Source organism: Pempheris klunzingeri, chromosome 7, assembly GCF_042242105.1.
Source record: "Pempheris klunzingeri isolate RE-2024b chromosome 7, fPemKlu1.hap1, whole genome shotgun sequence".
Lineage (NCBI taxonomy): Eukaryota > Metazoa > Chordata > Actinopteri > Acropomatiformes > Pempheridae > Pempheris > Pempheris klunzingeri.
In genome coordinates, this window is record NC_092018.1 from 5,083,715 (window position 1) to 5,111,618 (window position 27,904).

At 43.8% G+C, this 27,904-nt stretch overlaps 1 protein-coding gene across 3 annotated transcripts; it reads right to left on the reverse strand.

Moving 5' to 3' along the window:
* Positions 1 to 47: 47 nt before the first annotated feature.
* LOC139203512 (transcription factor COE2) lies at positions 48 to 27,591 on the reverse strand. Of its 3 annotated transcripts, none has more exons than XM_070833302.1 (16): positions 27,461 to 27,591; positions 25,398 to 25,554; positions 23,641 to 23,698; positions 22,059 to 22,114; positions 21,877 to 21,950; positions 20,488 to 20,556; positions 5,524 to 5,605; positions 3,895 to 4,036; positions 2,230 to 2,360; positions 1,883 to 2,009; positions 1,698 to 1,786; positions 1,529 to 1,594; positions 1,015 to 1,183; positions 740 to 922; positions 462 to 632; positions 48 to 283 (listed from the first exon to the last, which is right to left on the reverse strand). In XM_070833302.1, exons 1-16 carry the CDS (start codon positions 27,589 to 27,591, stop codon positions 252 to 254), a joined length of 1,737 nt encoding a protein of 578 aa, XP_070689403.1. In that variant the 3' UTR covers positions 48 to 251. The 3 variants fall into 3 exon arrangements, with proteins under 3 accessions (XP_070689403.1, XP_070689402.1, XP_070689401.1); XM_070833301.1 differs by having other exon boundaries at positions 23,641 to 23,704; XM_070833300.1 differs by lacking the exon at positions 48 to 283 and having other exon boundaries at positions 406 to 632; positions 23,641 to 23,704.
* Positions 27,592 to 27,904: the final 313 nt, after the last annotated feature.

Below are 27,904 nucleotides of genomic sequence, written 5' to 3' on the forward strand. Positions count from 1 at the left end.
GTCTGTCTGTGGTTGTGAGTGGAGTAATCTGCTCTGCCTCTGGAGTAGATGGCTGGTCTTTGGACATTTTCATACCCCGTCCTGTTCATCCACCTGGATGAAAAAATCTGGACTCAAAAATGGCGGGGGGCTGAGGAAGGAAAGTTATACATGGTGGCTAGTGATCAATTTTCCCTTCTCCCTGCCCTCTTAATGCCAAAAGAGGGGTTAAGTGAAGCAGTGGCTTGGGGTAGATTTGGATTGGTGCTTTGCTACATCGGGGGAACAACCAGGCCCGTCATCGCTGGAGAGAAAAAAATATACAATATCTATGATTCCAATCAATCAGGTCTTGCATTATTGTACATCCAGCAACTTTTTTCTGTCTTGTTCAGTCAAAGCTTTTCGAGCGGTTAGTATGAGGGGTTAGACTGCATTCGTGAGTTCAGACAGGGGGGTCAGATAGTGAGTCGGATGGCTACCTCTGAAGCTGTTCCCCCCTGAGGCGGGGCAGGCAGGAGAGGGGGAGCCCTGGGGCCTGAGGACGGGAGCAAAAGCACTCTTCTGTTTAGCAGCAGACGGGAAGGAGGAGAAAGGCAAGAGAGACGATGAAGAGCTTGAGCTTCCTGGTATAGTGGGGCTGGAGGGCATTACTGTGGAAGAGAGAGCAACAATCAGTCTCAGGTCTTAAACTCACAACAGACTCAGAAATTAGATGTTAATTACCACACAAATTTATGTAGACAATTACAAGTCTTACTGTAGGGGGAGCCTGTTGGGGAGGCACTGCTGAAACCAGGAGAGCCAGGCACTCCTAGACTGGTCATGGGCACTGTCCCATAGCCTCCGGTCATCCCCCCGCTGCCCCCGTAGCTAGACTGCTGAGGAGTGGAGGCTGATGGGTAACCCCTTGGAGACAAACTGCTGGAATTCCTGATGTAACCTGGAGGAGAAATTCAAAGGTGGGTCAGTTCCAAGCTTCCTAAGTGGGAAAAAATCTCAAGTAGTGAATAGTTTATGTGTCATTCAGCTCACCTTGGCTGCTCTGCTCTCCGATGCTGACGCCTAACTGTGAAGGATAGGAGCCCAGGCCCATGACGCTGCCGTGGGCCGGTGAGCTGGGCAGCGCCTGCAGCTGACTGTGAGGACGGGGAACGCTGTAGAGCGCCTCGGCAATGTCTGCTGCACGTTTCAGCAGCATGTCCTACAGGAGATACAGTGACACAGAAATTAGCAATGGCTTGTAGTGTCACAGATACAGCTAGAGGCCAGGTGATGCAATTTGTGAAAACTTACATATATATATATATATATATATACACACACACACACATATATATGTGTGTATATATATATAAATATATATATATATATATATATATATATATATATCAGCAGTAATGTAGAGTATACACAATTAATATCTAATGGACTAAAACATGCTAAATCACTGTTATAGTCTTTTAAATACAGTATATACATGATCTGTGTATGTCATCATGTCATTTTAAAGTATTTGGGAAATTGTACTAAAGCTGCCGCTGTTTACCTGATTACTGTGTGGATTTCCGTACAGTGCCTCAACAAGATCTGCTGCTCTCTTCAGGAGGATCTCCTGCAAAGAACAGAACGTTTTACATTAGCATCTTAAAAAGAGCGCAGAATGCACAGTTCCTTGAAAATCATTACAAGCATTGTAAAGTTTTAGGAGTTCTAACCTTGGCTAGTTTCTCTGGGTCACCGGGATGTCGAGGGATGACCTTTTGAAGGCGCTGGAATCCATAGTCTATAGTTGGCTCATTCAGGGCTGAAACCAAATAATACAGAAACATATATTTGGCATCAAATATTGATAAAAGTAAAAATGTTTAAAACCGAGCATTGTGAAGTGTTGTCTATATACCTGTGTAGATGAAGCGTCCAGGTGCTCCCTTGCAGAATTGTTTGGATTTATAAGACAGTGTGACCTCCACGACCCCAGGGATGTGTCGAGGAGGTGTCTGGACACGGATGGCGTGCGGAGTGATCAGCTGAGGAACAGGACAGAAATCATGTCACAAAACGACAACAAATTATTCCCTCCATGCCTTGTAAATATTTAGGCTAACACCAATCTGCGGAAAGATTAATTTGTGCAGACTGCCCATAAATCATCTAAATAATGAGACAAGCCATATGCTATATATATCATTTCAAAATACGCCTCAGACTGTGCCATCATTAGCGAGATGTTTTGTAGACAATTCCTACCTCACTCCACACCAGCATGCTGCCAAACACCACCTGCAGTCCGTCAAAGAAGTTCTCCCCAATGACGATGACCATGGCCCCGCCGGTGGTCCAGCCCTCACTGGGGCTGATGGCTTTGATACACGGGGTGGCTAAACGGTCGAGCAAAGCAACAGTTACAATGCAGGATGTACATCAATTGAAAGAAGAGAAGATTTTTGTTTCAGGAGGAATGTATTGAAAATGCTCTTTAGTGTTGGGATGTAGGGCATTGTTCAGGCCAAAACTAAATATTTAAGTTCAAGGATAACATTATTTCATGGCTACTACTTGTATCCATGAACACCACAAACAGAATGAAGAACAGGGTCTCAGATCAAGGGAAAGATCCATATCAGATGTGGGCCAAAAAGTCACACGACGTGAAAGCAATGCAATCGCATACAACATTAAAAAAGCTTGGGTGAAACACAGACCACAAAGACACAGCCACAGTGGTGGAGAAAGTATTCAGATCCGTCAAAAGTAGCAATAAAACAGTCTAAAAATACTTGTTGTAAACAAGTTAAGTTCTGCATTTTAATCCTACCCAAGTAAAAATGTGGAGGTATTATCAGCTAGATTAGCTTACAATATTAAAAGCAAAAATACTAAAATGCAGGAAGAAGACCCCTGTGACTGCCATCATTATAGAAACAAATTCAGCAGATATGTGAGAGATGCAGTTATTCAAAGGTCAGTGTGGTTTAGCATTACTAGTGCATGATTACTAACTGTCATGTTCATGATGTTACGTCAGTTTAATCATTTGAAATGTGTACATATGTGTGTGTGTTTAGTATGTGGAATATTTACAAGAAAGAAGCACTGTAATAAATGCACAGATGAGATGATGACGCTTCAGCTAGGCACAACCATACTCTGAGATCATTCCTACAGCTTTGGAAATAAATCCAGACTTGCGCTTGCAGATTTGCATATCATAGAAGACCATTGGACTCGGTGGAGGTTTGTAGTCTCCAATTGTTTTTCTAGTTATTGTATTAGAATTACTGATACATACATGTGCATTGTGTACTTTAATGTTGAAGCTGTTTTTGTCTACTTTATATACTGCTGGGTAGTTATTCTATCGTGTAACAGTCCATCATATGTTCTATATGCAAAATATTACTTAACAAAGTAACTAGTAACCACAATTTCAGATAAATGTTTAGTAATAAAGCATTCTTGATGAAATCAAGGATAAATGAGTGTAAGTTGGAAAACCTCTAGTAAAGTAAAGTACCTAAGAAGTACAATACTTGAGTAAATGTACTTAGTTACTTTCCACCGCTGCACATGAAAATGTGTGCAAATGTTTTATGCGTTTCTTAGTGATAAATGTGACTTGGAACTGGATCTCATCCAATTTAGAATTTTGTTCTTCACATTTAGAGGCATAGATTAAAGATAAGATAGTCTAATCATCTGTGCTTTATGTGAACACTGGTATGTAGCTCAGTTAATCACCACTGGTTATGTTTGATATATCATGGTGATTATAAATGGACATTAACCAACTAAAGTACCTGCTGTTTGCCTCCAGTTTGTTCAGTGTGTTCTATGAGTGTGAATGATGAAGTAGACAGATAAGAATAAAAAAATAAATAAATGGGATGTGACATTGTCGTGTTTTCAAGTTACCATATTCCATGCTATTCTCGACGGACTCGCCTGGCTCCAGTCTGCGAGCTCTCCGGCCGTGCTTTGAGTTGTTGTGGACGAACATGTTGTCAGACACTGCTAGGACGTGGCCGTCTACACTCACAGTGCTGGACAGGACCACCTGAAAGAGCCAGCAGGAAGATCCATGAGTGTATGTGCACGACTTAGACAGCACACTGAGAGTCACAATCTCCGGTTACAGCAGCAAAATCCCTGAGCAGCAATTTGTTTCAGCATACAGGTGATAGTAATATTTCTCAATAGGTAATGTGACATCTCTGGGATCTTCATGATTTGTCTGCATTCTGCTGATGACACTGTTCATACACCCCTCCACTCCTCCATCAGGTCTCCATATGGCCTCCCCTCTGCCTCTTGCCTAAGTTTTTGATTCATACAGCATGCAGCAGGCTCATCGTTGTCTCCTCCTGATCCTTCAATGACACCAAACATATGGACCAAATCTCCCATTTTTGCCGGCTGTTAAAGTACTGGATGATATATAGGGGCCCTAATTTGATTTTCTGGCCACAGCATGTGTGTGTCCCTTCACACATCTGCCTCGCATGGATGACCCACATATAATTAATGAGAGGATACTTGTAAGTTTTTCTCTTTGGATATTCATGAGTGTTGATGTGATACTATTTCTGAAAGTGATAATGAGTTTAAGAAAAATTTTTTAAGGAAAGGGTCAGTGAGAAAAAGTCATTTTCAATTAATTCGTAAATCATACCTATTTTATACTACATATTTTTAGAAAACCCGAGGGAAGTGATAAAAGCCTCGCACTCCCTTCGAAATAAACACATGGCAGTAATTTTGCAGGTGAAGGAACGTAAGACAGAAAAGGAGAAGAAGCATATGGGCTATAGGTGGTGGAATGGGAAGGGAACCCAAAAGGAAAATAACTGTAAATTATCGATCAAGCAGCAGTCTCCTGTCCAGCGCTGATCACCTTTTAACCCAGAGATGAGAGCCTCGGAGCGCCTGTGTGCTCGTAACTTCTCAGCATGTGTCACATCGCAGGAGTTAAAGCAAACATGGTGGAAGACAGAGGGAGCACGGAGAAGGGGAAGGGACAGAGGGTTTGCTGGGAGAAGGAGAATGCCAGACGGGGGCCGCTGGTGCTGAAAGACGGCAGAGGAAGTGAGGCGGGAGTGTCCCCTGCGACCACTTCCTGGGTCACGGAGCATGACCTCCTCCATCTGGAGCCAATCACTCAATTCCTGACAACTTCCTGAAACACCTCAACCTATTTCCTGCACCCCAGCACCCCAATGACAAAGTCTCCCACATATCTAACTCCTTTCGTTTGTCTTTCCATCTCTCTGACTCCTTATTGATTTTTAACTTTCACCTCAAACTCCCTTTTCTGTTTTCCATTGGAAAAAACTTTTCCAGAGCTTTACTATGTGAGAGTTTGCGACATAAACTCTCCTCATCACAGGCTGGAAATGTATTATTAAACTGCTATGTTAGGATGGAGGGGCATGATGGGGGCATGTTTTATGTGATTGTAAAATATATTTCTTAAATACTTCGCTCCGCATATTCATCTTCCTTCTTTCCATTCACACACATGCACACACATGCCTCTCATTGTACCTGAAATCTCCTCATATCCCTCGGGTTTCCTGCTGTCTTCAGACAATTCTGGTTACATTTCAGGAAAAACTTCAAGAAAAACCTGCAAAGGTAAATAAGAGGACACATGTTTGTACATTAGCAACTAAGAAATCACATGAAAGAATCTTGTATATGATTATTTGCACCCCGGCAACACACTGGCAGTCAAAGGAGACATTCATTATTTTTCAGAGACAGGTCTTGTGGACGATGTGTGTGCACGAGCGTGTGTGTGTGTGTGTATTTGTGCTCAGCTATATGATTACAGCTCTGACATCAATCCCAGCTGTTTAGCTTAGTATTAAAGTCAATGTTATTACACTTTAAATCAAGTGATGAGAATTTGAAGCACAGTCCAGTGAAAAGTGCTGCCGTGTTTCAAAGTAAACTGGAGACAGTGATGTATGCCAGGGGACTCGAGGGACCATGGTATCCCGCAATGCCGTATTTGAACCCCCACATGGGAATGGAGAAGGAACGAAGTAGAGACAACTACAGAGAAAGTGAAATGAGGAGGTGGAAAGAGGAAGGTAGTGATAGAAGCATAGGCGCTGGTATGGACATGAATTTTGTTTTCAAGTATAGGTGTCTCATTATGTATGTGAGTGTACTTTTGAGGGTGATAGGCTGTGGAGACTGAGAGAAAGAGAGAGAAAGAGAGAGAGAGAGGTGCTGATAGCCTTCTGCTACACCAAAGAAAACCTGAGAGAAAGGTGGAATAAATAGGAGAGAGGGAGAGTATGGAGAGAGACTCCAAATCCCAGGTGTACACAGTTCGGCAACACAGCCCGCTGCCATGGCAACGCAGCTCTGCCGCAATCCCAAAGTCCCCATGCTGAGAGGCAAAGACAGCGATGGGAAAGAGAAGGCAACAACAAGAACACATTCCATCACTGAAATACAGCGAGGAGGGAGGAGAGAGACTTGGCAAGGTGAGACTCAGGAAAGTATATAAAGAGGGCAGGTGCAGACGAGGCCGAGGAAATCAACACAAATCTCACAGTGGAAAAAAATTAGGCAGAAGATGTGTGAAAAAAAAACCCCAAACAAGCCAGGAAGTGCTATGATATAATTATGGCAACTGGCAAATATATAGCCCTCATACCAGATGTCCACTTCACTCCAGAAAGAACACAACTCTGTTTTGCCAATGAAAAACACATCCATTAATGTTCCAATTAAACAAACAACAACAGTGCAGAAGAAAAATGCTGCAGAGGGAGGCAGCGGTTTTGGGCTACATGGTTAGCTCCAATCCCACCCACACTGTGCTCTCTGCAAATATAAGTCATCTTAATGGAGAGCTGTTGTTTGGAGAGGAACTTCATATTGGCCCCACAGCTCTGAACCCTCCCATCGAATACTAATCTCTCCCTCATTCTGTCAGCTTTTACTCGCTATTCTTCCATCACTCGCTCCAGCTTCCTCCCTTGTGAACAGAATCTGGCTTGAAACTATAGCTCTCAGTTCCAACAGTGTGTCCAATATTTCTTGATTTGAGCTATTTCTTCAGAGGACAATCAATATTGTTGTTGGCAGAGGGTGATTATAATTTATCAGTGAGCGCTCGGACCTCCAACCTCAAAGCTGCACCAGACCTCAGTTTTGGGTGGAAACATGTAAAGGGCACATCTGTGCCTCTCCCACTTCCATTTCTCTCCTCATCTGCATCCTCTCTTACATCTGCATGTTGGACACCATGACAGTATCAGTATCATTGCACAAGAAAAGTTATACAGTTTGTTTCCCAACTCTGAAAAGGCACCATAATCAAAAGTGGGCTGTTATAATGTGTTGCCTTTTCAGAGTCATGGTGTCCAACGTGCAGATGTAAGAGAGGACGCAGGCAGGCACCATACTGCCTACTTTAAGGGTCATGCTGTATGTGTCTTTTATTCTGGGCGATGACTCTTACCTTATGGGTCAATTTTCAAGTCTATAGTGGACATTTCTAAAGAGGTAAGTCAGCACAGGGGCCATATTTTTAGTTTTAGTAACCTGCCTATGTTCTGGCTCTGGTTTAGCTGTTCTTGCCACTTGCTCATTGGCTACTGGATACCAACAGTCATCATTCATTTGACTGACTGACACGATAAAACCTGTGGCGATGCCTCAGATAGTGAAATCACAACCCTAATTGAGAGGTTGTCTACATCCATCTCAGGCTTTGAGAACTTTCTGAGGGTTCTTGACCTTGTTTGTTGACTTCTTCTCATCATTCGTTGTTTGTATGACACCAGATGCCTCACACACACAGAAATACACATTCACATGCACGCATGCACACTCTAATACACCGCCACCCCCACCTTTGCCCCCCTCCCAAAAACCCATTGAGTCAACTTTTCACCCCCCTCAGTTCGGACGCACACAGCTGCAAATGCTGAAATTAAAGCGAGACATTGACGCATATATTAGCATGCATTAGCCGCTTCCCCCTGCCCACTTAACATGCAAATCTCCCAGCCCCGTCGCCTCGCACCTTCTGCCACACATTCATTTGCTGAATTATAATTAGACTAATCTTGCATAATTAATAAGAAGTCGAGGACCCTCTGTTTTTTATCCCCTCCTCTATTGTGGTTGCAAAAGTTTAATATTGCTGTTGTTTGTTTTTGTTTTGGTAATGTAATACACCCACACACCTCCTCATCCAGAGGGAAGAGATGAGGAGAACATGCAAAGAATTGGAGGTGATCTTCATGTCACAGGGAAATTGCAGAGAAAGGCTATTTTCAAAAAGCTCCACCAGCTCAAGCATGTTTATATGTAATGTGCGCCTTGTTCTTTACGTTCATAGTATATTCTTTTCCAAAGAGCAGGTGAAAATGGTGATTCTGTTTCTTTAAAACAGTGTTAACTAGCTAACATAGTGCACATAGAACTAAAGGGAGGCGTATTTAACTTTGCCACATGCATGTTCATGATCATTAACAAGTCAGTTTTGTTGAGCTTCACAGACTTTGAGTAAAAGCATTGTTTTCTTATTGTAGAAAAAAGAATATCTTCTATCTATATATTAGATCACTAACAAATGTGACACCAAAAAACTTGATCAGCGATTTTTGTTGCTCCATATTGATGACAAGTAATTGAATATCACAGTTTACTGTTTACCGTGGCCAGCAGTGGAAACCAAGTTTTATCTTCCACATCTACCCTCCACAGACACACTTAAACAGGAAACACAAACAACACATAGACCCAAGTCTTAAACCTCGGGATCATTTTCCACCGCAGCTCCACAGGGAGTCTGTTTTTTTCTTGTCTGTCTTCACTTCTGCATCTCTGTCAAGGCCTCCAATCCCTTTTGTCTACATCTGCTTCAGTTCCCAAGACTAAACACAGGCCTCGCAGCATGAGGCGGCCATCCCAATGGTGACAACTTGCTCAGCTAACACTAGTTCAGAGACCAACCAGCAAGTCATGACACCAAAAACAATAGCAGAAATGCAGTTTTTCTAAATATTTCACTCCTCGGCGTGGACGCTCAGTTTCTCAGTCCTTTGGGGCATCTGTTACACATAAGTGTTACACATGATGCTTTACAGATGGCATTAATCATGCAATGAGCACCTAAGCAGCACAGGACCCCTAACAAAAATTTTCATAGGCATTCATCAGCACTAATCACTGTTGACATAAACTGCCTTTTCACATAGACATAAAACACATCACCCTCTGTGCTCATTGTAAATGAAGGTTTACTGGTAGCAGCAACTCTTGAAGCATGTGATGTAAAAGGCCTTAACGCAGAGTTCAAGTTAGTTAGCAGCACAGCTCGAACTCAACTTTCATTACTCCTCTCCTTTTCTCGGTCTGGCGTTGGCCTTTCAATTTTGGGTTACTGCACCAAAGATGATAAAATTAAACTTTGATACAAGAATACAGAAGGGGAAAATTAGGGGGAAGAGATTGTCATAATTTTTCTTCAGCAGACATGGATGCCCCAATGCTCAGACACAGAAGAGGAGCAGGAGAGTGAGGACAGAGATCATCTTCTTCATACACATAACCCTGGCCCTGTCCATATTGTTTAGTAGCTACTGATTTCAAGAAATAAGAAAAGAGAGAGAGAGAGCAATAGAGGAACAGAAAGCTGGAGAAGAGGAGAGGCAGAGACAGAGGAAGAGAGGAAGAATGTTGATGTCCTGTATTCAGGGCCATCACTCATCAGACATCCCTTCCATCACCCCCCCCCCCCACACACACACACACACACACACACACACACACCCCACCCTGAAAAAACAAAACAGTGTCCTGACATCGTGGTGGAGGGGAGCCGAGGGGAGGGCAGGGAGGGTGGGAGGAAAATTAGGAAACCAGATGTGAAGCATTAAAACATACTGACATGCTGAGGGCCTTCCTCTGCCACACTCACACACTGAGAGCACTAACTCATACAGCAGGCCCAGATGCATGCACGTATGCATGCATATGTCACGCACTAACAGCACAAACTACACACACATCCATGCCTGAGTTCACAGAGAAATACACAAAGACAAACACTGGCTTGCAAGCAACCATGTGTGTGCAATCAGTCATGCAAAATTATACACATTAGCAAAAATGATGCCTCAAAAACAAACGTGTAAAAGTCATATGTTTGTACGTGCTAGCTGATTTGTAATAAAGCATGTCGGTAATAGGCCAAAATCATGCAGCAGCTCACGGCTACATGCTAAGATTTGGATAAACCAGAGCTGATCGAGGAATATTTCACGTCAAGGCTAAAATCTACAGATGGGTCGTCATGCATCAGTGTATGGAAATGCATCCAATTAGTACGTGTACCCAGGCCGAGGAACGGCTGGGGGGGAGGGGGGGAGGTGTTTTGTTTTCCTCCATGGGGAGAGCTGTGTTTTGGGGATGGAGTGGGGCGGTGGAGGGAGGGGGGCAGGGGTAGTAATAAATACCCCTGGACCTGGGTCCCCTGGCAGACTGGAAGCTAGACTGGTCACCAGGGTTAACACCCGGGGCACATGACCTTTGACACTGCTAATGGGGCACAGAAAACCCTCCTCGAACTGATACCCCCGCTGTCGCATACCACGACAGGACCTTTCACACCAACCTCCCAGTCCAACCACCCCCCTTTTCCTCCTAAAACATACAGGGATATCTGTGGCATCAGCTTCACTCGCCTTTCACCAACAAACGTCACACAGCCACACTGACTCCATCATCTATTCTCACTTTTTTTCAACAGCTTTTATAACATAAACCAGTCATCAATGAAACAGCTATGGTTTTATAACTATATATATATACATATATTGGTTTTGGGTGTAAAGTAAGCACTTACCAGCTATAGCTGTGAGTTATATAGTTATGTAGTAAATATAGTCTAGTAAAAAGTATGTTCCTCTGACATGAAGTGGAGTAGATGTATATTACAGCTCAGAAGTACCTCAAATTGTACTAAACCACAGTAGTTGATGGACTTTCTACCACTAGTGAGATACCAGTTAATTGATCAGAACGGTGTGAAAGACCTGAAGGCTTTTTTAAAACCAAAAACGAATAATGAAATAATTACTGACTTTATGTAGGCAATGTTTATGTCTGGCTGCTTGTGTGTTGGCAAAATTTTAGAATAAAAAGATCTTGTAAAAAATAACATGTTTACCGTCCTCAAAGAAAGGGAAGACATTGCTTTGCATCAGTGAACTAAAGTGAAAGTGAAATCAGTGGGGGAAAAAAACTAAATTATAAGAGAATCAGTGAGTAAATCACCTCCAGGTATTCTCCGGCAGACAGTTAGCACATGGGGGAACTCAGCTCTTTATAAAGTTGCCTGGTGGACTGGCTGTGCCCCTCCTGGCCTCTTCTCCGCTGCCTCCCAGGCTGCCTTCACCCTTGCAACCTCAGCCCCAGCCCACCCCGCCTCTAAACTTGAGAGCTGTGACAAAGCCAAACATTTAAACCACCAGTGCTGATTTATAGAGCTTGGTAGCACTGTAAAACCTTCAGGCTTGCCACAACAAAAAGGGAGTAAGTAACAGCGGAGCTGAGAGGAAAAGAGGGCAGAGAGGAGGAAAGTGGAATGATGGGAAGGGTACACAAGAGGCACTCGAGCGTTTCAACGAGGTTTCTCCTGGGTACTTAGCTGTTTTACTGTATCACCTCTTGCTAGCTGCTAAATGTGCATTTCAACAATTGAAAATGAGTTAATGTTTCAGTCTTCCAAGCTTAGCCAAAAGCACAGACTGCATACAAAGTATGGCCACATGGGACCGCGGTCAGCCTGCAAAATAGATGGATATAGATAGATATTCAGAGTCTGGAGAACATGAATTCACAACCAGGACAGGGAATATAAGTCCCATCAGTGGCCTCACCTCTCCCAGCATGCTTGGTCTGTCCTAAGGGACAAGGATTCAAAATATACTCTCAACTGTCAGATGGATGGATGTCACATCGTCCACAACTGAACAGATTTCAAACATAGCAGAAAGTCACCTGCAATACACCAACACTACTTTGTCAACACCCTTTCAATCATTCAGCCACTAATCAGATTTACCAATAACATGTGTACATCAAAGCTTGACCGGAACCTTTTTCCGAGAAGAACAATGAATCTGGGATAGATGCCACTGAGAGGGAGAGGAGAGGAAAGAGAAGCAACAACAGAAGGAGAAGAGATGTCTTCTTAATTAGCCAGTAATGATAAGATCTGACAAACAACATCTGTTTCCAGAAAGAGAGAGAAGGGGGGGGGGCAAAGAGGGGAAGGGAAGGAGAGGGTGGGAGAGAGGGATAGGAAGGAGGACAAGAGAGAGAGAGAAGCAGCTGAGAAACCTGTGAAGCCTAGACAACAGGGACCTGCTTGTAAGAAAGTAAAGGGGGAGCGGAGGGGATGTGTAAGGGAGGGAGCGCTGTGTAGCGTGACACAATAGAAGAACGGAGGATGAGAAGTCTAACAGAAGTGAGAGGAAGACAGAAAGGGGAGAGAAATCTGACAGGGTTGAGGGAGTCGAAGAGCCAGGACGAATATGACAGACAGAGGGAGGAAAACAGATCAAAATGAGAGAAAAGGCGGGAGATAGACAGACATAGAGAAGGTGAGCTGGATAATGGTGCTGCAGGGAGAGAGGAGGAACGTGTGAAGAGATGGGAATGGAATCACTCAGAGGTCCAGGGTGCTGTAATTTACTGTCCGTGGCTAATACACAGCAAATGTGTGGAGCCGAGGACTTTGAGAGGAGAAGGGGAGCCGGGTGCTGGGGGGGCTGAAGGGAGGGCATGCAGACTGTTGGGGCTCTCAGCATGCCTGCTGGGAGCCTGTCAGCAGTCACATCACCCCCTGCCCTCAGCCCTGACAGATTCATCAGGGCCATTACACACACACACACTCACACACTGATGCATACACTTGCATGCACACATCCAAAACATTATAGTGACAACACAATTGTTAAATTGTCCTCGTTTTCCTTTAACTTTAACTGTTCCACCATGATGAGGAAAACACAACATCTGTTGCATTAATGATTCAGCCAGAAAAACACAAAAGATCCAGCGATGGTTTCGTCTTTGCTTTAACTTTATATACTGCAGTTCAGTGCACAAGACTATCCCGCACTTCAAGCCATATTCTTCTATTAACGTGACGTAACTTTAGTGCCAGTAGAAGTTATTGAAAATGTAGATTTATTGTATGAACACTGTATCTATATAGAATCCCTGCCTGACTGCTTTTTCCATGTCCCACAGGAGGAATGTCTATTTCTTCAAGCATAACCCAATAGGGAAACTTAATCAAATGTTATTTAAGAAATGCAGATGCATAAATATTAGTGTTGGGGAATGTTTTCAAAAAGTGAAAGGTTGGAGATTTCTTAAAGAAATCTAACTCCTGTGAGAAATATTGTACCTCCAGATTAAAAGACAAACAAACAAACAAGGTGGCTAGCAGGCGGGCCAGCACCAGGGGGCATTGTTAAGTCATTAGTGAAATTTAAGACCTTAACAGCGGAGGATGACCGATCCTCATCACACACATACACACACACATAAACACACAATCCACCCACAGCAGCAACATCCAGCCAAAGAAAACAGCCCTTGTTCCTAAATACCACTGCAAACTGGCCTCTGACTCCACACACAAATGTACTGCATACACACACACACACACACACACACACACACACACACGCACACAAACACACAGATTCTGATTATACTGATAAAAGATCTCCTTACAAAATAAATGGCAAATGCATCAATGTCATGTGGAAAATACCCCACCAACGAGCAAATCAAAAGTCACGCACATGTAACCTCACACCACTTCTCCTCTTCTTGTGATCTGAAGTACTTCTAAATCACACTAATCTGCCCCCTTCTGATCCTCCGAGTGCCCCTACTTAATCTCCACACTCCTCAACCAAAGGTGAACCCTATTAGTGGCCAGACAAATGGTAGGGTTTGCCCCAGCTACTCTGGGAGTGCGAGGCCTTTCACAGTGCAATTGAGCTGCAACTCAAAACTTCTAATTCCACCCCCCCCCCCATCCCCCATCCTCCATCCTCTTAGCACCCCAACCACTCTAAAAGTCCCCCTGCTGCTCCCCCACATTAACCCATTGGCAGTCCATTCCCATTTCCTGTCAAAACACTCCTCCACTGCTCTCAGTTTCCGACTGCCCCATCTGTAGGCTCTCTCAAAGAAAACAAACCAGGCCTACTCCTTGTGTCAGGGTTCAAGTCACAACAGCTAACACTGGCCACAGCAGAGCAAAGGTGACCAAACACAAACTCGGCTCATAGCCTATTGCTCATTATACACTTCCTGTGCACACATGAGTCCAGGATCTTCCTAGTTCACGTGAGACCACATTGCAGAAAGCTCTCGCCCCACAAAAGGTCCCTGAACTCATTTTCAGGAGTCTAACTATGAGTGAGCCTCTCACTGTTTGAAGAAGTACCTGTCAGTGAATTTGATATTCTAGACATTGCATCGTCTCTCGCTGTCTGTCTTTGTGTCATTCTCCCCATTGCATTGCCCCAAGGGAGGAGCCATCCTCGCGGTCCTGTGCCAGCTGCTCAGTGGTCCAGCCTGTGTGCCGCTCCGCTGTGTGAGGCGGTGTGCAGTGGAGCCTCAGGGCCCTGTCGCCACGCTGCCTGGCCCCCTGCCTGAGGGGCTTCCTGACAAGGGGTCTGGAGGGACTGGACAGTACTAGCCCACCAGGGAGGGACCTGTGACAGCGGACTGAAGGGACCAGTGTGTCTGACTTTGTCTCTGTGCATGTATGTGTGTATGACAGACAGGTAATTTATGCATACATATTAATAAGTGCATCAGTGCGCAATGCAATCAGTGTGCAGTGCAATCCAGCAACACGAAGACCTGAAACACTGTGGAGTGAATTCCAACAACTAAAAGGCTGCGTTTACAGGTTACAGGTCTCTGATTGGCTAGAAGACGTTAACTTAAATGATACATGTAGAAGGTATAGTAAATCATTAAATATATATCAGGAAATGCCTTGATGCATTATTGTATACTTTTTTTTTTACATTATTTTGAGGCAACATTGAATGTAAATACAATGTTTCTCCATAAATGCCTATAAATCCAATTAATTTTTTCCACTTTTTATCACAAAACATGTAAACTCCACACAGAAATGCCCAAGCAGATTTGATCCTGGAACCACAGACAGCAACACTCAAAAAAGGCTCAAATCACAAACGGCTATAAACTAAAACTTAAAACTGTCCCTCTTCTGATCAAGTGTCAAGCGTTTTGAGATGTGAAATCCTTAAAAATGGGATCATAGATTTGGGATATGCCTCCAAATGGCCTGCCCTTCCCTTCGTAGAAACACCAGAGATCTAACAAGCAAGCAATCATCAGTAACCATAGTTGAAGGTATGTCTGTCAGCGTCAGTTTGCACAACTTTGCCAACATCATCTGCAGCTCCTTCCTCATCCAGAGCCTCAAATGGAGGATAAACATGCACCATCCTCTGCATGTTGGATGATAGAGGCAGAGAGTGATGCAAAACATTGATTCTCAGAGACCATTTTGCAGTCTTTTCTCAGCTACTTCTCACATAAAATCCTCCTTTACTGATGAATTGTCCCACCCCAACATCCCGTTACAGAGTAAAATATATTAAACCAGGAGACAAATTAGAAACTTAAATCCATTTAACTGAATTTTCATTATTTCTTGGCTCCAAGATTGGATGGTTCGAGCCAACCGTAGCACAGCCCCACATGACTTTCACCTCTTAAAAGACTTTTAAACAAGTCATCTTTAACATGATTAAAAAGGTAATAACAGTACAGGTACAGCATGCCAGTATCAACAAAGAAAACCTCAGTACGAGTTCCACTTCACAGGCAAAGGAGAATCTTATACTGGGAGTATGAGAAACAATCTCCTAAAATGACATTGTTGTCTCACACATAAAACTCTCAAGTGCATATATGATGACCTAACAGGGCGACTTGGCGGCAGTGTGTGAGTATGCATCTGGGAGAGGGGAAGAATTCGACCCCTGACACAGTCCAACAAATGTTACTGCATTTATTCTTTGGCTGATAGTTTAATGTTCTTTTCCCAAAGAGGTTCTATTTTCTTTTCAGTTGAGGCTGAAGAACTAGGAGGCCGGTGTTCCCCACCATTAGCAGTACAAGGAGAAACTATCTGGCCTGCTGTTCAGAGCAGGTAGAATCACAGAGGGAAGTGGCCCTCATCCTCATACACTGTTATCTTTTAAAATTAGTTTAAGACAGGCAAGCACCAGCAGGTGGAGGGACTAACATTGAAACAGATGGTCAGACTGCCTCTACATGCACCAACAAATGATATTTGAAGAGTTCATAGTCAAAACATCCAGACATGTTAATCCGTGAAGAACTGTAAAAAAAAAAAAAGACTTGTGCAGACTCAAGACTCTGCATGCACGTGTATCAGTACATTATCATACTGTAAGGTGTCTATTTGCAGGAATAATAGGTTTTACTGTTGATATCAACACAAGAAATTAGCAAATAATAGCTGCAATAATAAACATTCAACAAGGGAATTTTGTAATTGAGCTGAAACTAAAGCTATCTACCAGACATTGATTACGGCTGAAAAAAAACAAAACCCTGCACTGACTAGTTGAAAACAAAGCTGTGGTACATGCATATAACTAGAAGCAAGACTACAAACAGATCAATACAACCCACAACCTCAGATTAAGAGTAATGGATTCCTCTTGGAGCCGAGCATCTGAAGTCAAACCATCGCCCAGGACAACAAACTATTGTTCAAACAGTAAAATGATCAACTCAGAAAGCAAAATTAACTCAAAAACTATGGTGCTTGTGAATTTCAGGGGAATCTTTTTAGATCGGTGCTCAAAAATCAAAGAGCACCAAAAAGTAAAAAGTCTTTGTGGGCTCATTTTGAATCTAGATGAGGGAACAGCCATATTGACAACATTGGAAAATTCCTATTGATTATTCTTCTTTTCTCTGAGCGCAGGCTTGTTAAAAAAGACCCCTCTTGGAAACACGATCAATTAGTGAGATAGTGCTTGCCATTGATCACCCCTCTCCACCCCCCACCCCCAGCTCACAACACTTCTGCCTCACGATGGATCCCTCCACACACTCCTTATGACCAGCTATTGATCCCAGCTCCTTAGCTAAATATAAAAGCACGCACTCACACTGAGCACTGACCTCTCCCATCCAAACCACACCTTCTAATACTAATACTGACATCTGCTTGTCTCCATTGTAAACCCACGGTTCACTCATAAATACAGAGGCCAGCTTTGGCCCAGAACCAATATAGTTTCTCAGAGGTCAGAGGTCAGCATGGCAATAATCCTGCCATTAACAGATCTGCCTGGGTTAATACTGAGGACTTCTCCGAGTAGAGGACCTCTACAGAGTGAAAGCAAAAAAGATTGGTGAAAAAGGGCTGACTTTTTTTTTCAATTTGACTGATATGAACTGAAACAGAAAAAAACAGTGAATTCCCACTTTTGAGGGGCTCATACCAGCAAATATTTATATTTTTTGCTTGATAGATGACCTGCACAATCTTCTGAACATCAAATCAATTATTTCTTTATGACAATGGACAAACCAAACGACAAATTTTTTCACTAATCATAAAAAAGACAGCCAAACAATACAAAAATATTTAGGCCAATTAGAAATTAATGTCACTCCAAAAAGGAAAAGCTGTAAAAAGACATTCGCAGCTTGAGTTTAGAGAGTTAGTGAAGATTTATGATTATGAGCCCAGAGGAATCGATCTATCTGTCTATTGATCAATCATCTAACCAATCAGTGAGCAAGCCAGCTCATCAGTCAAAGATAAGACATCGTCCAAGCAGAGAAGTCACAGCGGGCCTCTGAGTATATCAGTTCACCAATGTTAAGATTAGACAATTGTAAAACTATTAGACACAGCAGGCAGTGGCGTATTAGATAATTCTCTCCCATCAGCAACTTAAGAGTCATCTCTTTGTCAACGGCTGCCCTTGCCCTCTTCATCCCTCAGGTCCCCCCACTTTCTATCCCTTCACCCCTCCCTATGGATCAGCTGTGATCTCCTCTCTCTCCTTTCACTCAAATCGGGATTAGGGAGAAGAGGAGGTGGAGGGGGAGGAGGGGGTGCAGCAGCAGCAGGAGAGGGGGGAGAGAAAACTGAAACAATATGGAAAGGAGATTAGAAAAGAGGGGGTTTGGGCCGTTTGGGGAATTGCAAACTCCCTTGTGCTTGGGTAGGTGTCCTAATGACACTGCCTAATTATGGCAAAATTAGACAGGCTAAAGGGAAGGAGGAGGGGGGGTGTTGGTGGTGGAGGAGATGGTATCATGAGGGAAAAAGTAAGAGGAGCGGAGAAATGAAGCAATAGGGACTGAAGAAGTAAGTGGAGTGTATGAGCGTGCGAAAGTGAACGAGGAAAGAGCATGAGGCGTATGCAGAAGTGCAGATACGAGGCAAAGCGGAGATGAAGGGAACATGGAGTTGAGAGGGAGAAAGAAAAGAAGAAAGGAGGAGGAAAGAGGATAGAAAGCAGTGGCTGGGCAATAGGAGTGTGGGCCCCAGCACGCTGCATGTTAATTGGAGAACAGGTGTTGGGGCTGGGAGCAGGAGGCTGATTACTGGAGCCACAGAAACAGACCGTCCACACACACACACACACACACACACACACACACAGCTGCAAGCACACACATGCAACACAAATGGACATAGGCACATACATACACATGAATAATTTAAGACCTAAGCAGTGACTAGGGGAAAAAGGTCAAAGTAAGGGTCACAAAGACACATACACAATCGCACATACATGCATATACATACATAAATAAACGCACAAGGATCCCCACTCACACATAAAAATATACAGCCGCTTGTGTGTTGCACATAAACAGTGCATAGATGCTCTGAACATATGCACACATCTTGCCTGTCAGTCTTTTTAGCTTTTCAAGTGTGTGGCGTACATACGCACAGTCGAATGAGAAAGTGCACATAAGGTGGGATAAAAGGGCAGAGGGCCATACAGAATTCCATTGGCTTATCAGAAATTAACTGACTGCTAATAGGCTGCTCCCTGAGGAGAGGATTTCGCAGGCCAGTCAAGAGGGAGAAGCCCCCATCAGGACGGGATATGCCCAGTGTGATTAGAGAGTACAGTAGGTCAATGATTCCATTTAAATCAATCCTCACAGCCGCACACCAGCTTGCGCACACACACAAACACACACACACATGCACACACAAGGAGCCACAGAGAGATGTAGATCGGTCTTTCCTCACCAACTCGCCGCCAAGCTACTCACAAACAAATTTGGAAGATGTTTAGCCATGTTAGGGGGAAGTTAGAGGAACACGGGTGGGGGTTATTGGGAGAGTAATGTGCTACAGTGAATGAGAAAAGCAGCTGCTCAGAGGTATTCTGGGAAAATTCGAAAGACAACAGCCCGATTTTTCCGTTCTATGAAAACTATCTTCAGCGGAGATCCTTTGAGACACACTGTCAACAGCCAGCCAGCTTGAACTGAGGAGGGGAAAGAAAAGGGTCCTTGACGTATATGAAGTGAGTGTTTTCTAGACAGACAATTTGAGGGAAGGGGAGGAAGAAGGAGAGAGGAGAGGAGGGACTGAGGGAGGGAGGGAGAGGAGATGAAGGTTGCATCCATGACATCACAGAGAAAGTATTTCACATGCGGCCTGCTTATGAGCATTTATCACACCAGATAATGCCCGACAGACAGTTTGGGACCTCCAAAATCCCTCGGACGTGAAGGCCCTCACACACACTGATTACAGCGGTGGTCATCCGCCTTTAAGCCCGGTAACTGCCTGTCAGGGTGAACATTTACCACATATGTGAGCCTGTCTGGTGGGTTGAAAGACCCACATGCTTCTGATAAAAGGTAAATCTACGCTTTTGGCAGGTTTCAGGTGCAATGGCGGCTGTTGAACGTAATGAGTGACCAAATTGAAACAGATCCTAGCAGACTGAAGATAAATTAGCAGATAAACATAAAGGTGAAGAGAGAGAAACACATGGGAGACAGACACAGCCACAGACAGTGTATTGCACAGTATATTACGGCCGGCTTGCACTGATGCACGGCCGTAACACTTAAACATACTTGTGTTGTAAATACATTTATACGTGAAACACACACACACAAACATGAACACTACTGTAGAGATGCATCCAACACATACATCCATACATGTTGTGTGTGAGTGTCTGGAAGTGCAACAGCTGATTGGTGAGAGAACAAGAACATTCACATCAAACTATGATCTCTCTCTCTCTCTCTTTCTTTGTGGCTGTGTAGGTGCATGTATCAAAAAAAAAAAAAGGGCAAACTGTGCATTTGGGGTGAAGAAGTGTTTGTTTGAGGCGATGGACACTGTAGGCCAGGGTTTGATCTCATTACCTGTCAATGATGACTGGGTCGGAGGGCGTCTCATTTCGGTTGCCACAACTTTTCTTCTCACAACAGCGGCTGAGTGGGCAGTTAAAGAGACAGAAAAGAGGAAAAAATCAGTGGAGGAAACAAAAACACAAATTAAACAGGAGGAGCCATCATTTGTCTGGCCCATCCACATCCACAGGCCCAGACTACTCTGCCCTGCAGTCGGCCAAGATCCAGGGGCACACAAAGGAGGCATGAGAGGGGAGGGGAAGAATAGACAAAAGAATAAAAGAGGAAGAAAAGGTACACCAACACACCCTACAAACAGTGAGAGACCATTCAAAAGTGAATAGCAAGCCAGGCAATCTGTCACATTGATTTCGAAATCAAACTCAACCCCCATGCAGCCTCATTGCACACACACACACACACATATATACACACACACACACACACACACACCATCCCACAACATCCTACCATTCGTCAGCAGTCCTGTCCGAGAAGCCTGCTGGCCACCCAGCCCCCCCCCCTTCCCTAAAGTCCCCTTCACTGCATAACAAAAGTGCCCCCACCCCTAACCATCTGCCACCCCTACACCTCGCCTCACCCCTCTCGTGTCCCAGCTTGGCCCTGCCCTGCCCCCCTCCGCCCCCCTGTCAGACGGCCTCACTCCCCAGCTGTGACGCTTGCCCTCTGCCTCTTCGGCTCTGTTATTAGCCAGCTGTGAGTCACATTCGGGCATCTGCTGGCTACACAATGGCAAAGCCCACTCCGTCTTAGCCCCTCTCCCCATGTCCCAGCCCCCTATCCTTCCCCCTGCTGCCCTCCAATCCTGGGTCACTGCCCCACTTCCACACCACTCTCCTCAGCTTCTTCTCCATCCATAGCCACATGTTCACCTATTTTCTTTCATCACCAAATAATGACCAAAACCGTCCGGTCACTTTGCCATGATAGGGACTCTATTTTTAACTCCCTGACACTGGCTACAACACTGAGACTTGTCTCTAACACGATGTCTCGGCTAAACAGAAGTGCTGGAGATACATTTTCAGGAGGGAACGGTAGATTGTTCCCCTAAAGTGAGTCTGCTGCTGTCAGCTGTGGTCTGGCCACAAAGCTCCGGGCCAGAGGGAGAGGAGCTCCAGGAAGAAACAGGAGCTGGCCGGTGACATGCTGCATTACAGCAGAAAGCAGCGGGGGGTTACCTCTGTAACAAGGATGATGACAGACGGGGTAGACTTACACTTCAACCACAGTTTAGTTTCCAAAAATGTAGAGCCCCAAGCGTCATCCCAAATCCACATTTCAAGCTGACTGAGACAAAGCAGAGCGAAGTAATGGATATTTGGATTTCCTCCCTGTGGGTGAACGTTTGAATGTGTGTTTTGTGTGTGTGAGACTCACCTGCACATAACCTCGTGTGTGAGCAGGACTCTGCACATTTCTGGATTCTTGTTTTGTCCCTCGTATGATATGGGCTGAGAGGAGGACACAAGGAGCAATGGGACAGATTCAGTTTCATTAAGTTAAGTTTCATAGCTGAGGGCTAAATCCCCTCTGAGAAGACTTAAGGGAAGTTTACCAACCTGTTTAGTGACGGAGTCGATGAGTCGGGCATACAGATCCTGTTCTGTACGAACCCCTGCAACAGGAAACGTAGATATTGATTGCCAGTAACTTTGACAACTCATTTTGGGTATGAGAGAGGCTTTACTCAAGTGAAACAAGAGAGCAGAAGAGCAATCAAGCGAGAAACACAGAATCACTGGATAAGAGTAAATTAAGGCTCATTCACTGGAACCTTAATTGCAAAATACTACATAACCATAAATAAAGTGACTGAAACTGCACTTAAACTCCATAACCAACTCTAACCAGTGAATAAAAAAGAACATAGTGGTGAGGACTCTCAAAATAAAATGGAAAGACTCATGACATTAAGCTTTTTATATCTCAAACTCTGGACAAGCTCTCAGAAAAAGCATTGAACTCCTTCCAGCCAACATGGAGGAATACGATTGGCATGCAGTTCACATTTTCTCTCTGATGGTTTCTGTGGGGATTGGGAATTATTTGATGTTTGATGATTATTAGTCCTGTTCTGCTTTAAGGCCAGAATTCATAACTACATTCTCACGATTCTGTTTATTTATTAATTTTTGGTTATTTCTCAGTTAATGTCTGATTTATTCCCAGGTTTCTTGACTGACTGGAGGTTAGAGTTACACACCAACAGGTAAAACAACAAATAATCGCTTTGTCGAGGTCTTTAACTAAACAGCAAATGTCTGTATTTCATTGTTTCTCGCTTCTATGCAATCAGGTGTTGTCACTTAGCAGGATTTCCAGAAACACCTGAAGCTCTAGATGCCTCAGAACCTCCTCTGTAAATCACACAAGTTAGGGAAACGACATGTAATGAATTGCTTCTTGAGAGAAGAGCACATTACCCAAGGATTTTTTATAGAGACTTTGGAGAGTGTTGCTTTTAAAATGTGTTCCTCTCATCAAAGTCTCGATTGAGATGCCTTTGATATCGCTTGGGGGAAGGGGATGAGAGGAGGGGATGTAGAGGAAGTGCTTTTGGTGAGCTTGTATGCACGTGTGTGTGAGCGTGTGTGTGTGTGTGTATGGAGGGTGTACGAGGGGGTTGCTCTGGAACGTGTCTTTTATCTTCTCTCCCATGGGTGCCACTGCGATGGCAGAGTAGGGGCAGCAGTGGCTCATGGGAACCAAATTTCTCTGTGTATCCCCGGATCTGATGTGGAGGCACCATGGGGGGTTGGAGGAGTCGGGGTGGGGGAAGGGGGGGTGGGGGGGGTGGGATGAGAGTGGGTGAGGGTGGGGTGGCACCATGTACCTCATTTCCCCATACATGGGCCCAGAAGTGGCTCCTTGCAGAGCTAAACGCTGAATTGTACAAACCCGGTGATTAGACAATGAGCGGAAGGTAATTTATGAGCTCAGAGAGGAGAGGAGAGGTAAGGCGGGTGGAAGGCGTGGAGGAAGATTACTTAAGTGGAAAGGTGTGTGTCAGTGTCACAAGTGACCTTTTTCAATTCCTGCTACATGCGGGCCCTGGTGTCTTCGTCTAAATGATCAAATTAGACACCTCAAAGGGCAAAGAATCAACCCATAATCTAAGAACTCGTGTTTGCCTCGACTCACCGTTGCTGTAGAGCAGCTGCAGCTTGTAGTGAGTGCCGTTGTTGGTCTTTTCTCCCGTCTGCTCCTTGGAAACACAGAGGACAGACACACAGACAAATGCAGGGCATGCAGTTAAGCACATTTGGGGCACAGATAAGTACAGCTGAGCATCAGTCAGTCTCTCCTAATCCTGCAGTGTGCCCTTCCCTGGGAGCAGCATGGAGATCAGAGGGCTGTAGGCTCAAAGTGCATGTGGGACCTTTTGTTGAGCTGAGCGCTTAACCTTGAGTCAGATGTTCTTTGTAGAGGTTGAACTATCATGTTTGATACAAACTCCTAAAACCTTACGATCAAATGCAGTGGTCCTCCGCACAATAAGGTAGTGCAAGCATGATTATGTGTGTGTGTGTGTGTGTGTGTGTGTGCAAAGAGTCTCAGCAAGTGGAAAGTATTGTATGTGAGACTGAGCAGCAGTCGACCTTGACAGAAAAACTTCCTTTCCGCTATCCCTCCTTCCCCCCAGGCTCTCCACTAGCCTCTCACTTCTTCCTTCTCCCCCCTTCTCTGTCTCTTGTTCCTTCTCTTTCTTTCTCCTCCTCTACCTCTACTGGTCTTTCTAAGTGGTCTCAAAGGAATGCTCTCTGGTCCAATAACCCAGGAGGCTGGCATCACAGAGACGAGAGCAAGAGAGGGGGAGAGTGAACGAGGAGGTTGGAGAAGAAGTGAAAGTAGGAAAAGGAGGCAGTTGTAAGGAGGGAAGCAGAAGTGAGGAAATTAAGATGCATGAGGACAAGTTGGAAAGTAACAAAGCTCCAAACTTAATATCAAAAGTGAGACTGAGACTTCACATGAGGAGATAGATGGATGCCTGGCTTCATAAGTTTTGTAAATATACACAGAGGAACATTTATTTTCGCCATGCCATTGCTCCACCTCTGCATAATTACAAAGCAAAAACAGATGCCAGGGTAACCATGCAGAAAATGAACTCCTCCACTGCCGTCATATTACTCTAAGCTGGCCTGTGTGGCACAAAGGGGAACACACTGACAGCTTTCAGCCCTGGCATTAGCACTGTCGCCCGCCCTCCCCCTCCCTCCCTGCCCGTGAAATTCATAGTAAAACTATGTTTGAACTTCAGTTGACAGGACGGTGTCCTCTTGTCTCTCTCACAGGGGAGAGCTGTTGCCAGTTTAAGAGATTCCGGCTCCGCTCACCACAAGGCAAAAACATCCATCAACACTGGGCATAAGGCTCCCACCCCAGGCAGTCTCCCCTCTCTAGACTGTCTCTAACTCCGTCTCCTTTCCTTATTTTGGTCTTGTACAACCTGAAGAATCCAGCTGCCCCCACAGCAGTATTCAGAGTATGGGAGGGGGGCATGAAGGAAAAGAGACTTTGATGATTAGTTCACTGTATAACATAACAGGAGTGAGCATAATTTGCATTTTAAAAAGTAGTGATGTCCTCCTAATGAGGCAAGCTGCTAATTAGTCATTAGATATTCTTTTTCAATCCCACATCATCAGCTCATTGAGGGTAAAGCTTGTGTAAACATGTAGCCGTCAGCTGTTCGATATGCTTGGCTTTACTGGGGATGGGGAAGATCAAGTGGAGCACCTGGCTACATCTGAAATGATTTATATTACTAGTACTTTCTGTTGTTGATATTATTCACAGATTTATGGTTTAGGTGTTTTCCCTGAGAGAACTGTGAAGGTGAAAACTATTTAGTGTGTTGATGACATCCTCAAACAATCACAGACACACTCACACACCTTGTCATGCTCAACAAAGTCCACAAACGCCGTCCTCTCCACCTCCACCGGCTGGCCGTGTCTGTCATAGAGCGCCAGGACAAAGTGGAAGAAGTTGGACTTGCGGAGATTTGACGGCGGCTGCTTCTCAAAATGAGCTCTTGACAAAGCTACTCCACTGAGGACACAACAGGAAGAGACAGTCAGCTCACACCCCTCTAAAGTCATGTTAAAGACATCCATATTGTGTTTGACAGGCTTAATTTATTCTGCTGAATATCAGGGTTATTTTTCATTACATTTCCATCCTATATAATCACTTGGTGGTTGAAAGTGTTTCTCAAAGAAATCTAAATAAATCTACAACTAAAGTCCAGAGACTTTTCTTTGTTTGCAGTCAATCATAAAAACTAAATTAATTTGCATCTCAAATATGTTTGATTTACTGGCACTTTAAACCAGTTGTTTCAATAATGAAATTGTTTTTAAAAGCAGATTAATTTCCCACTGGGAAGGAAGTTTTTAATTCTCCAATTTTGAAGGCCTTCAATTTAACATTAATTAGCAATCTTTTGCAAAAGAAAAAAAACAAACAAACAAAAAATACAGATCATTTCCAAATGTTTTGTTTTTCCCATGACTGGAAGGCCTTTTCCCTTGTTCAAATATGGTCTGGAAAAATACACATAAAAAAAAAAAAAGCAAAAAGGAAAAGCAGAACTTGATGAAACTTTGTTGTAGCTTGAAAACTAAAAAGTGTAAAATAGAATCAGGGTTTTTCACTGGTGAGTGATGGTGGAGCACCTGGGGAAAAAATATAGGACTGTTAAATGTAAATACATTTAAGATTTAGAGAAACTCAAAAGTAATTCTCTGCCTTTTATTTCAAATCAACCCAAAAAAAATATCAGCAAATCTGCACAACGGAGAGCCTGAACAGGGCATCTGTACATTTAACTTTCACGGTTTGAAATGACCCATTTTATATCTTTTCAGGTAAATCAGACTTGTGTATATTATGGATTTTTTTTCATGATTTTGTTTAATAAAAAAAGACCAAAGGAAAATGTGGCCATGCCGAGGTTCGTTTTTCCTTTTTTTTTTTTTAATAAAAGCCTACAATCGAGATATTTAAAATGAACGATCAAGAACACAATTCATGATATCAAATATCCTAATTACAGTGCCAATTGCGGCATCGTTGTTGCCTACCAATTACCCTTTATATTTCATGTCTATTAAAATATGTATAATAGGCGACTAATTAACTTGTTGCCTGCTGTTTTGCTTGGAGACGCCACTGCGCTTTTATGGCTGTTTTCCAAACTTTGGTCATAATCAGCCTGAGAGCTCTGCTGTACGTGTGTCGGTGAAGACGTGAGAAATGTGAGGAGGAGGATTGAACATCTGGGGGAATGTGTGAAACCGTGTGGGACAAGGATGATTCAATAATAGAAAATAATAAAAAAAAAAAACGTAAGGCTACTTCTGCTGGTGAAAACCCCCCAAGTGTAAAGTGTGTGGCCGGACAGGATAAAAGGTGAAAAGCATCAGCTAAAATAGCTGCTATGGAGAGGGAAATATTTTAGCTTGTTCAAGTACAATTGTTGAGAAATTATCTCAAATTCAGTTGTGCGAACTGAATATTTAAGTTGACTTTTTGCACCACAGTAAATTGTTTGGTCAGATGCTCCTTGTGTTAAAATCTGATAGTTGTGATTATTAGTTTAGCGTTTTGGCACAATTGGCCTACTTTTCTTTTGTGCACATATCCAGAACTGTCCTTTCATGACTTTAAAAAAAAACAACAAATATCAGGTGTTGTTTTCCATCATATTTAATTTTTTTTGTGAGTTCAGGAGTGAGGAGTCAAAGGGGACTCGTGTCATCTTTTGCAACAAGTAGTTTGCAGCTTTTCTCTGAAAGGACGCCTGCTCTTCTGTCAAATATTCACACATTATAAAGCGTATTGTGCTCATGATACTGATCGTGAAAATAATGTAATTCTGTCACGTTGCTAACAAGCTGATGAACAGACTTGGTGAGAGGGTAATGGCCCTAGATCAGCTGGGTTTGTACTGTACCTTTGCGCCGCTACGTTCGCATCCACAACCCCGACATTACGCACCCACGACCGGACTGGATCCATCTCCTCAAGACTTCTCTCTTTTAATCCGCTCACTTCTCGTATCAGATGCTCCTGAATCCCGAACATTTAAACCCCGTCTTCTTCGTTTCGGTGCACTTTTTTGAACTTAGTAAAAAAAAAAAAGCTGAGTTGGAGAGCTAAAGCACTTTGGCAAACAACAGAGGGTCCACCCCAAGGCGCAGCGCTCCTCCAGGGCGCTGCGGGAAAACTGAGCTTTCACAGAGCTTTGAAAATGAGATAACCGATGCTGCGTGGTGTTTCAGATGGCGTCTCAATAAAGATCCACTCACACTTTGTTTCAAGGCTGAAACGATGGTAGCAGATATATTCCCCTACTAATTGCGAGCATCGTCCAAGCGCAGATCCTCAGTGCCAGTTC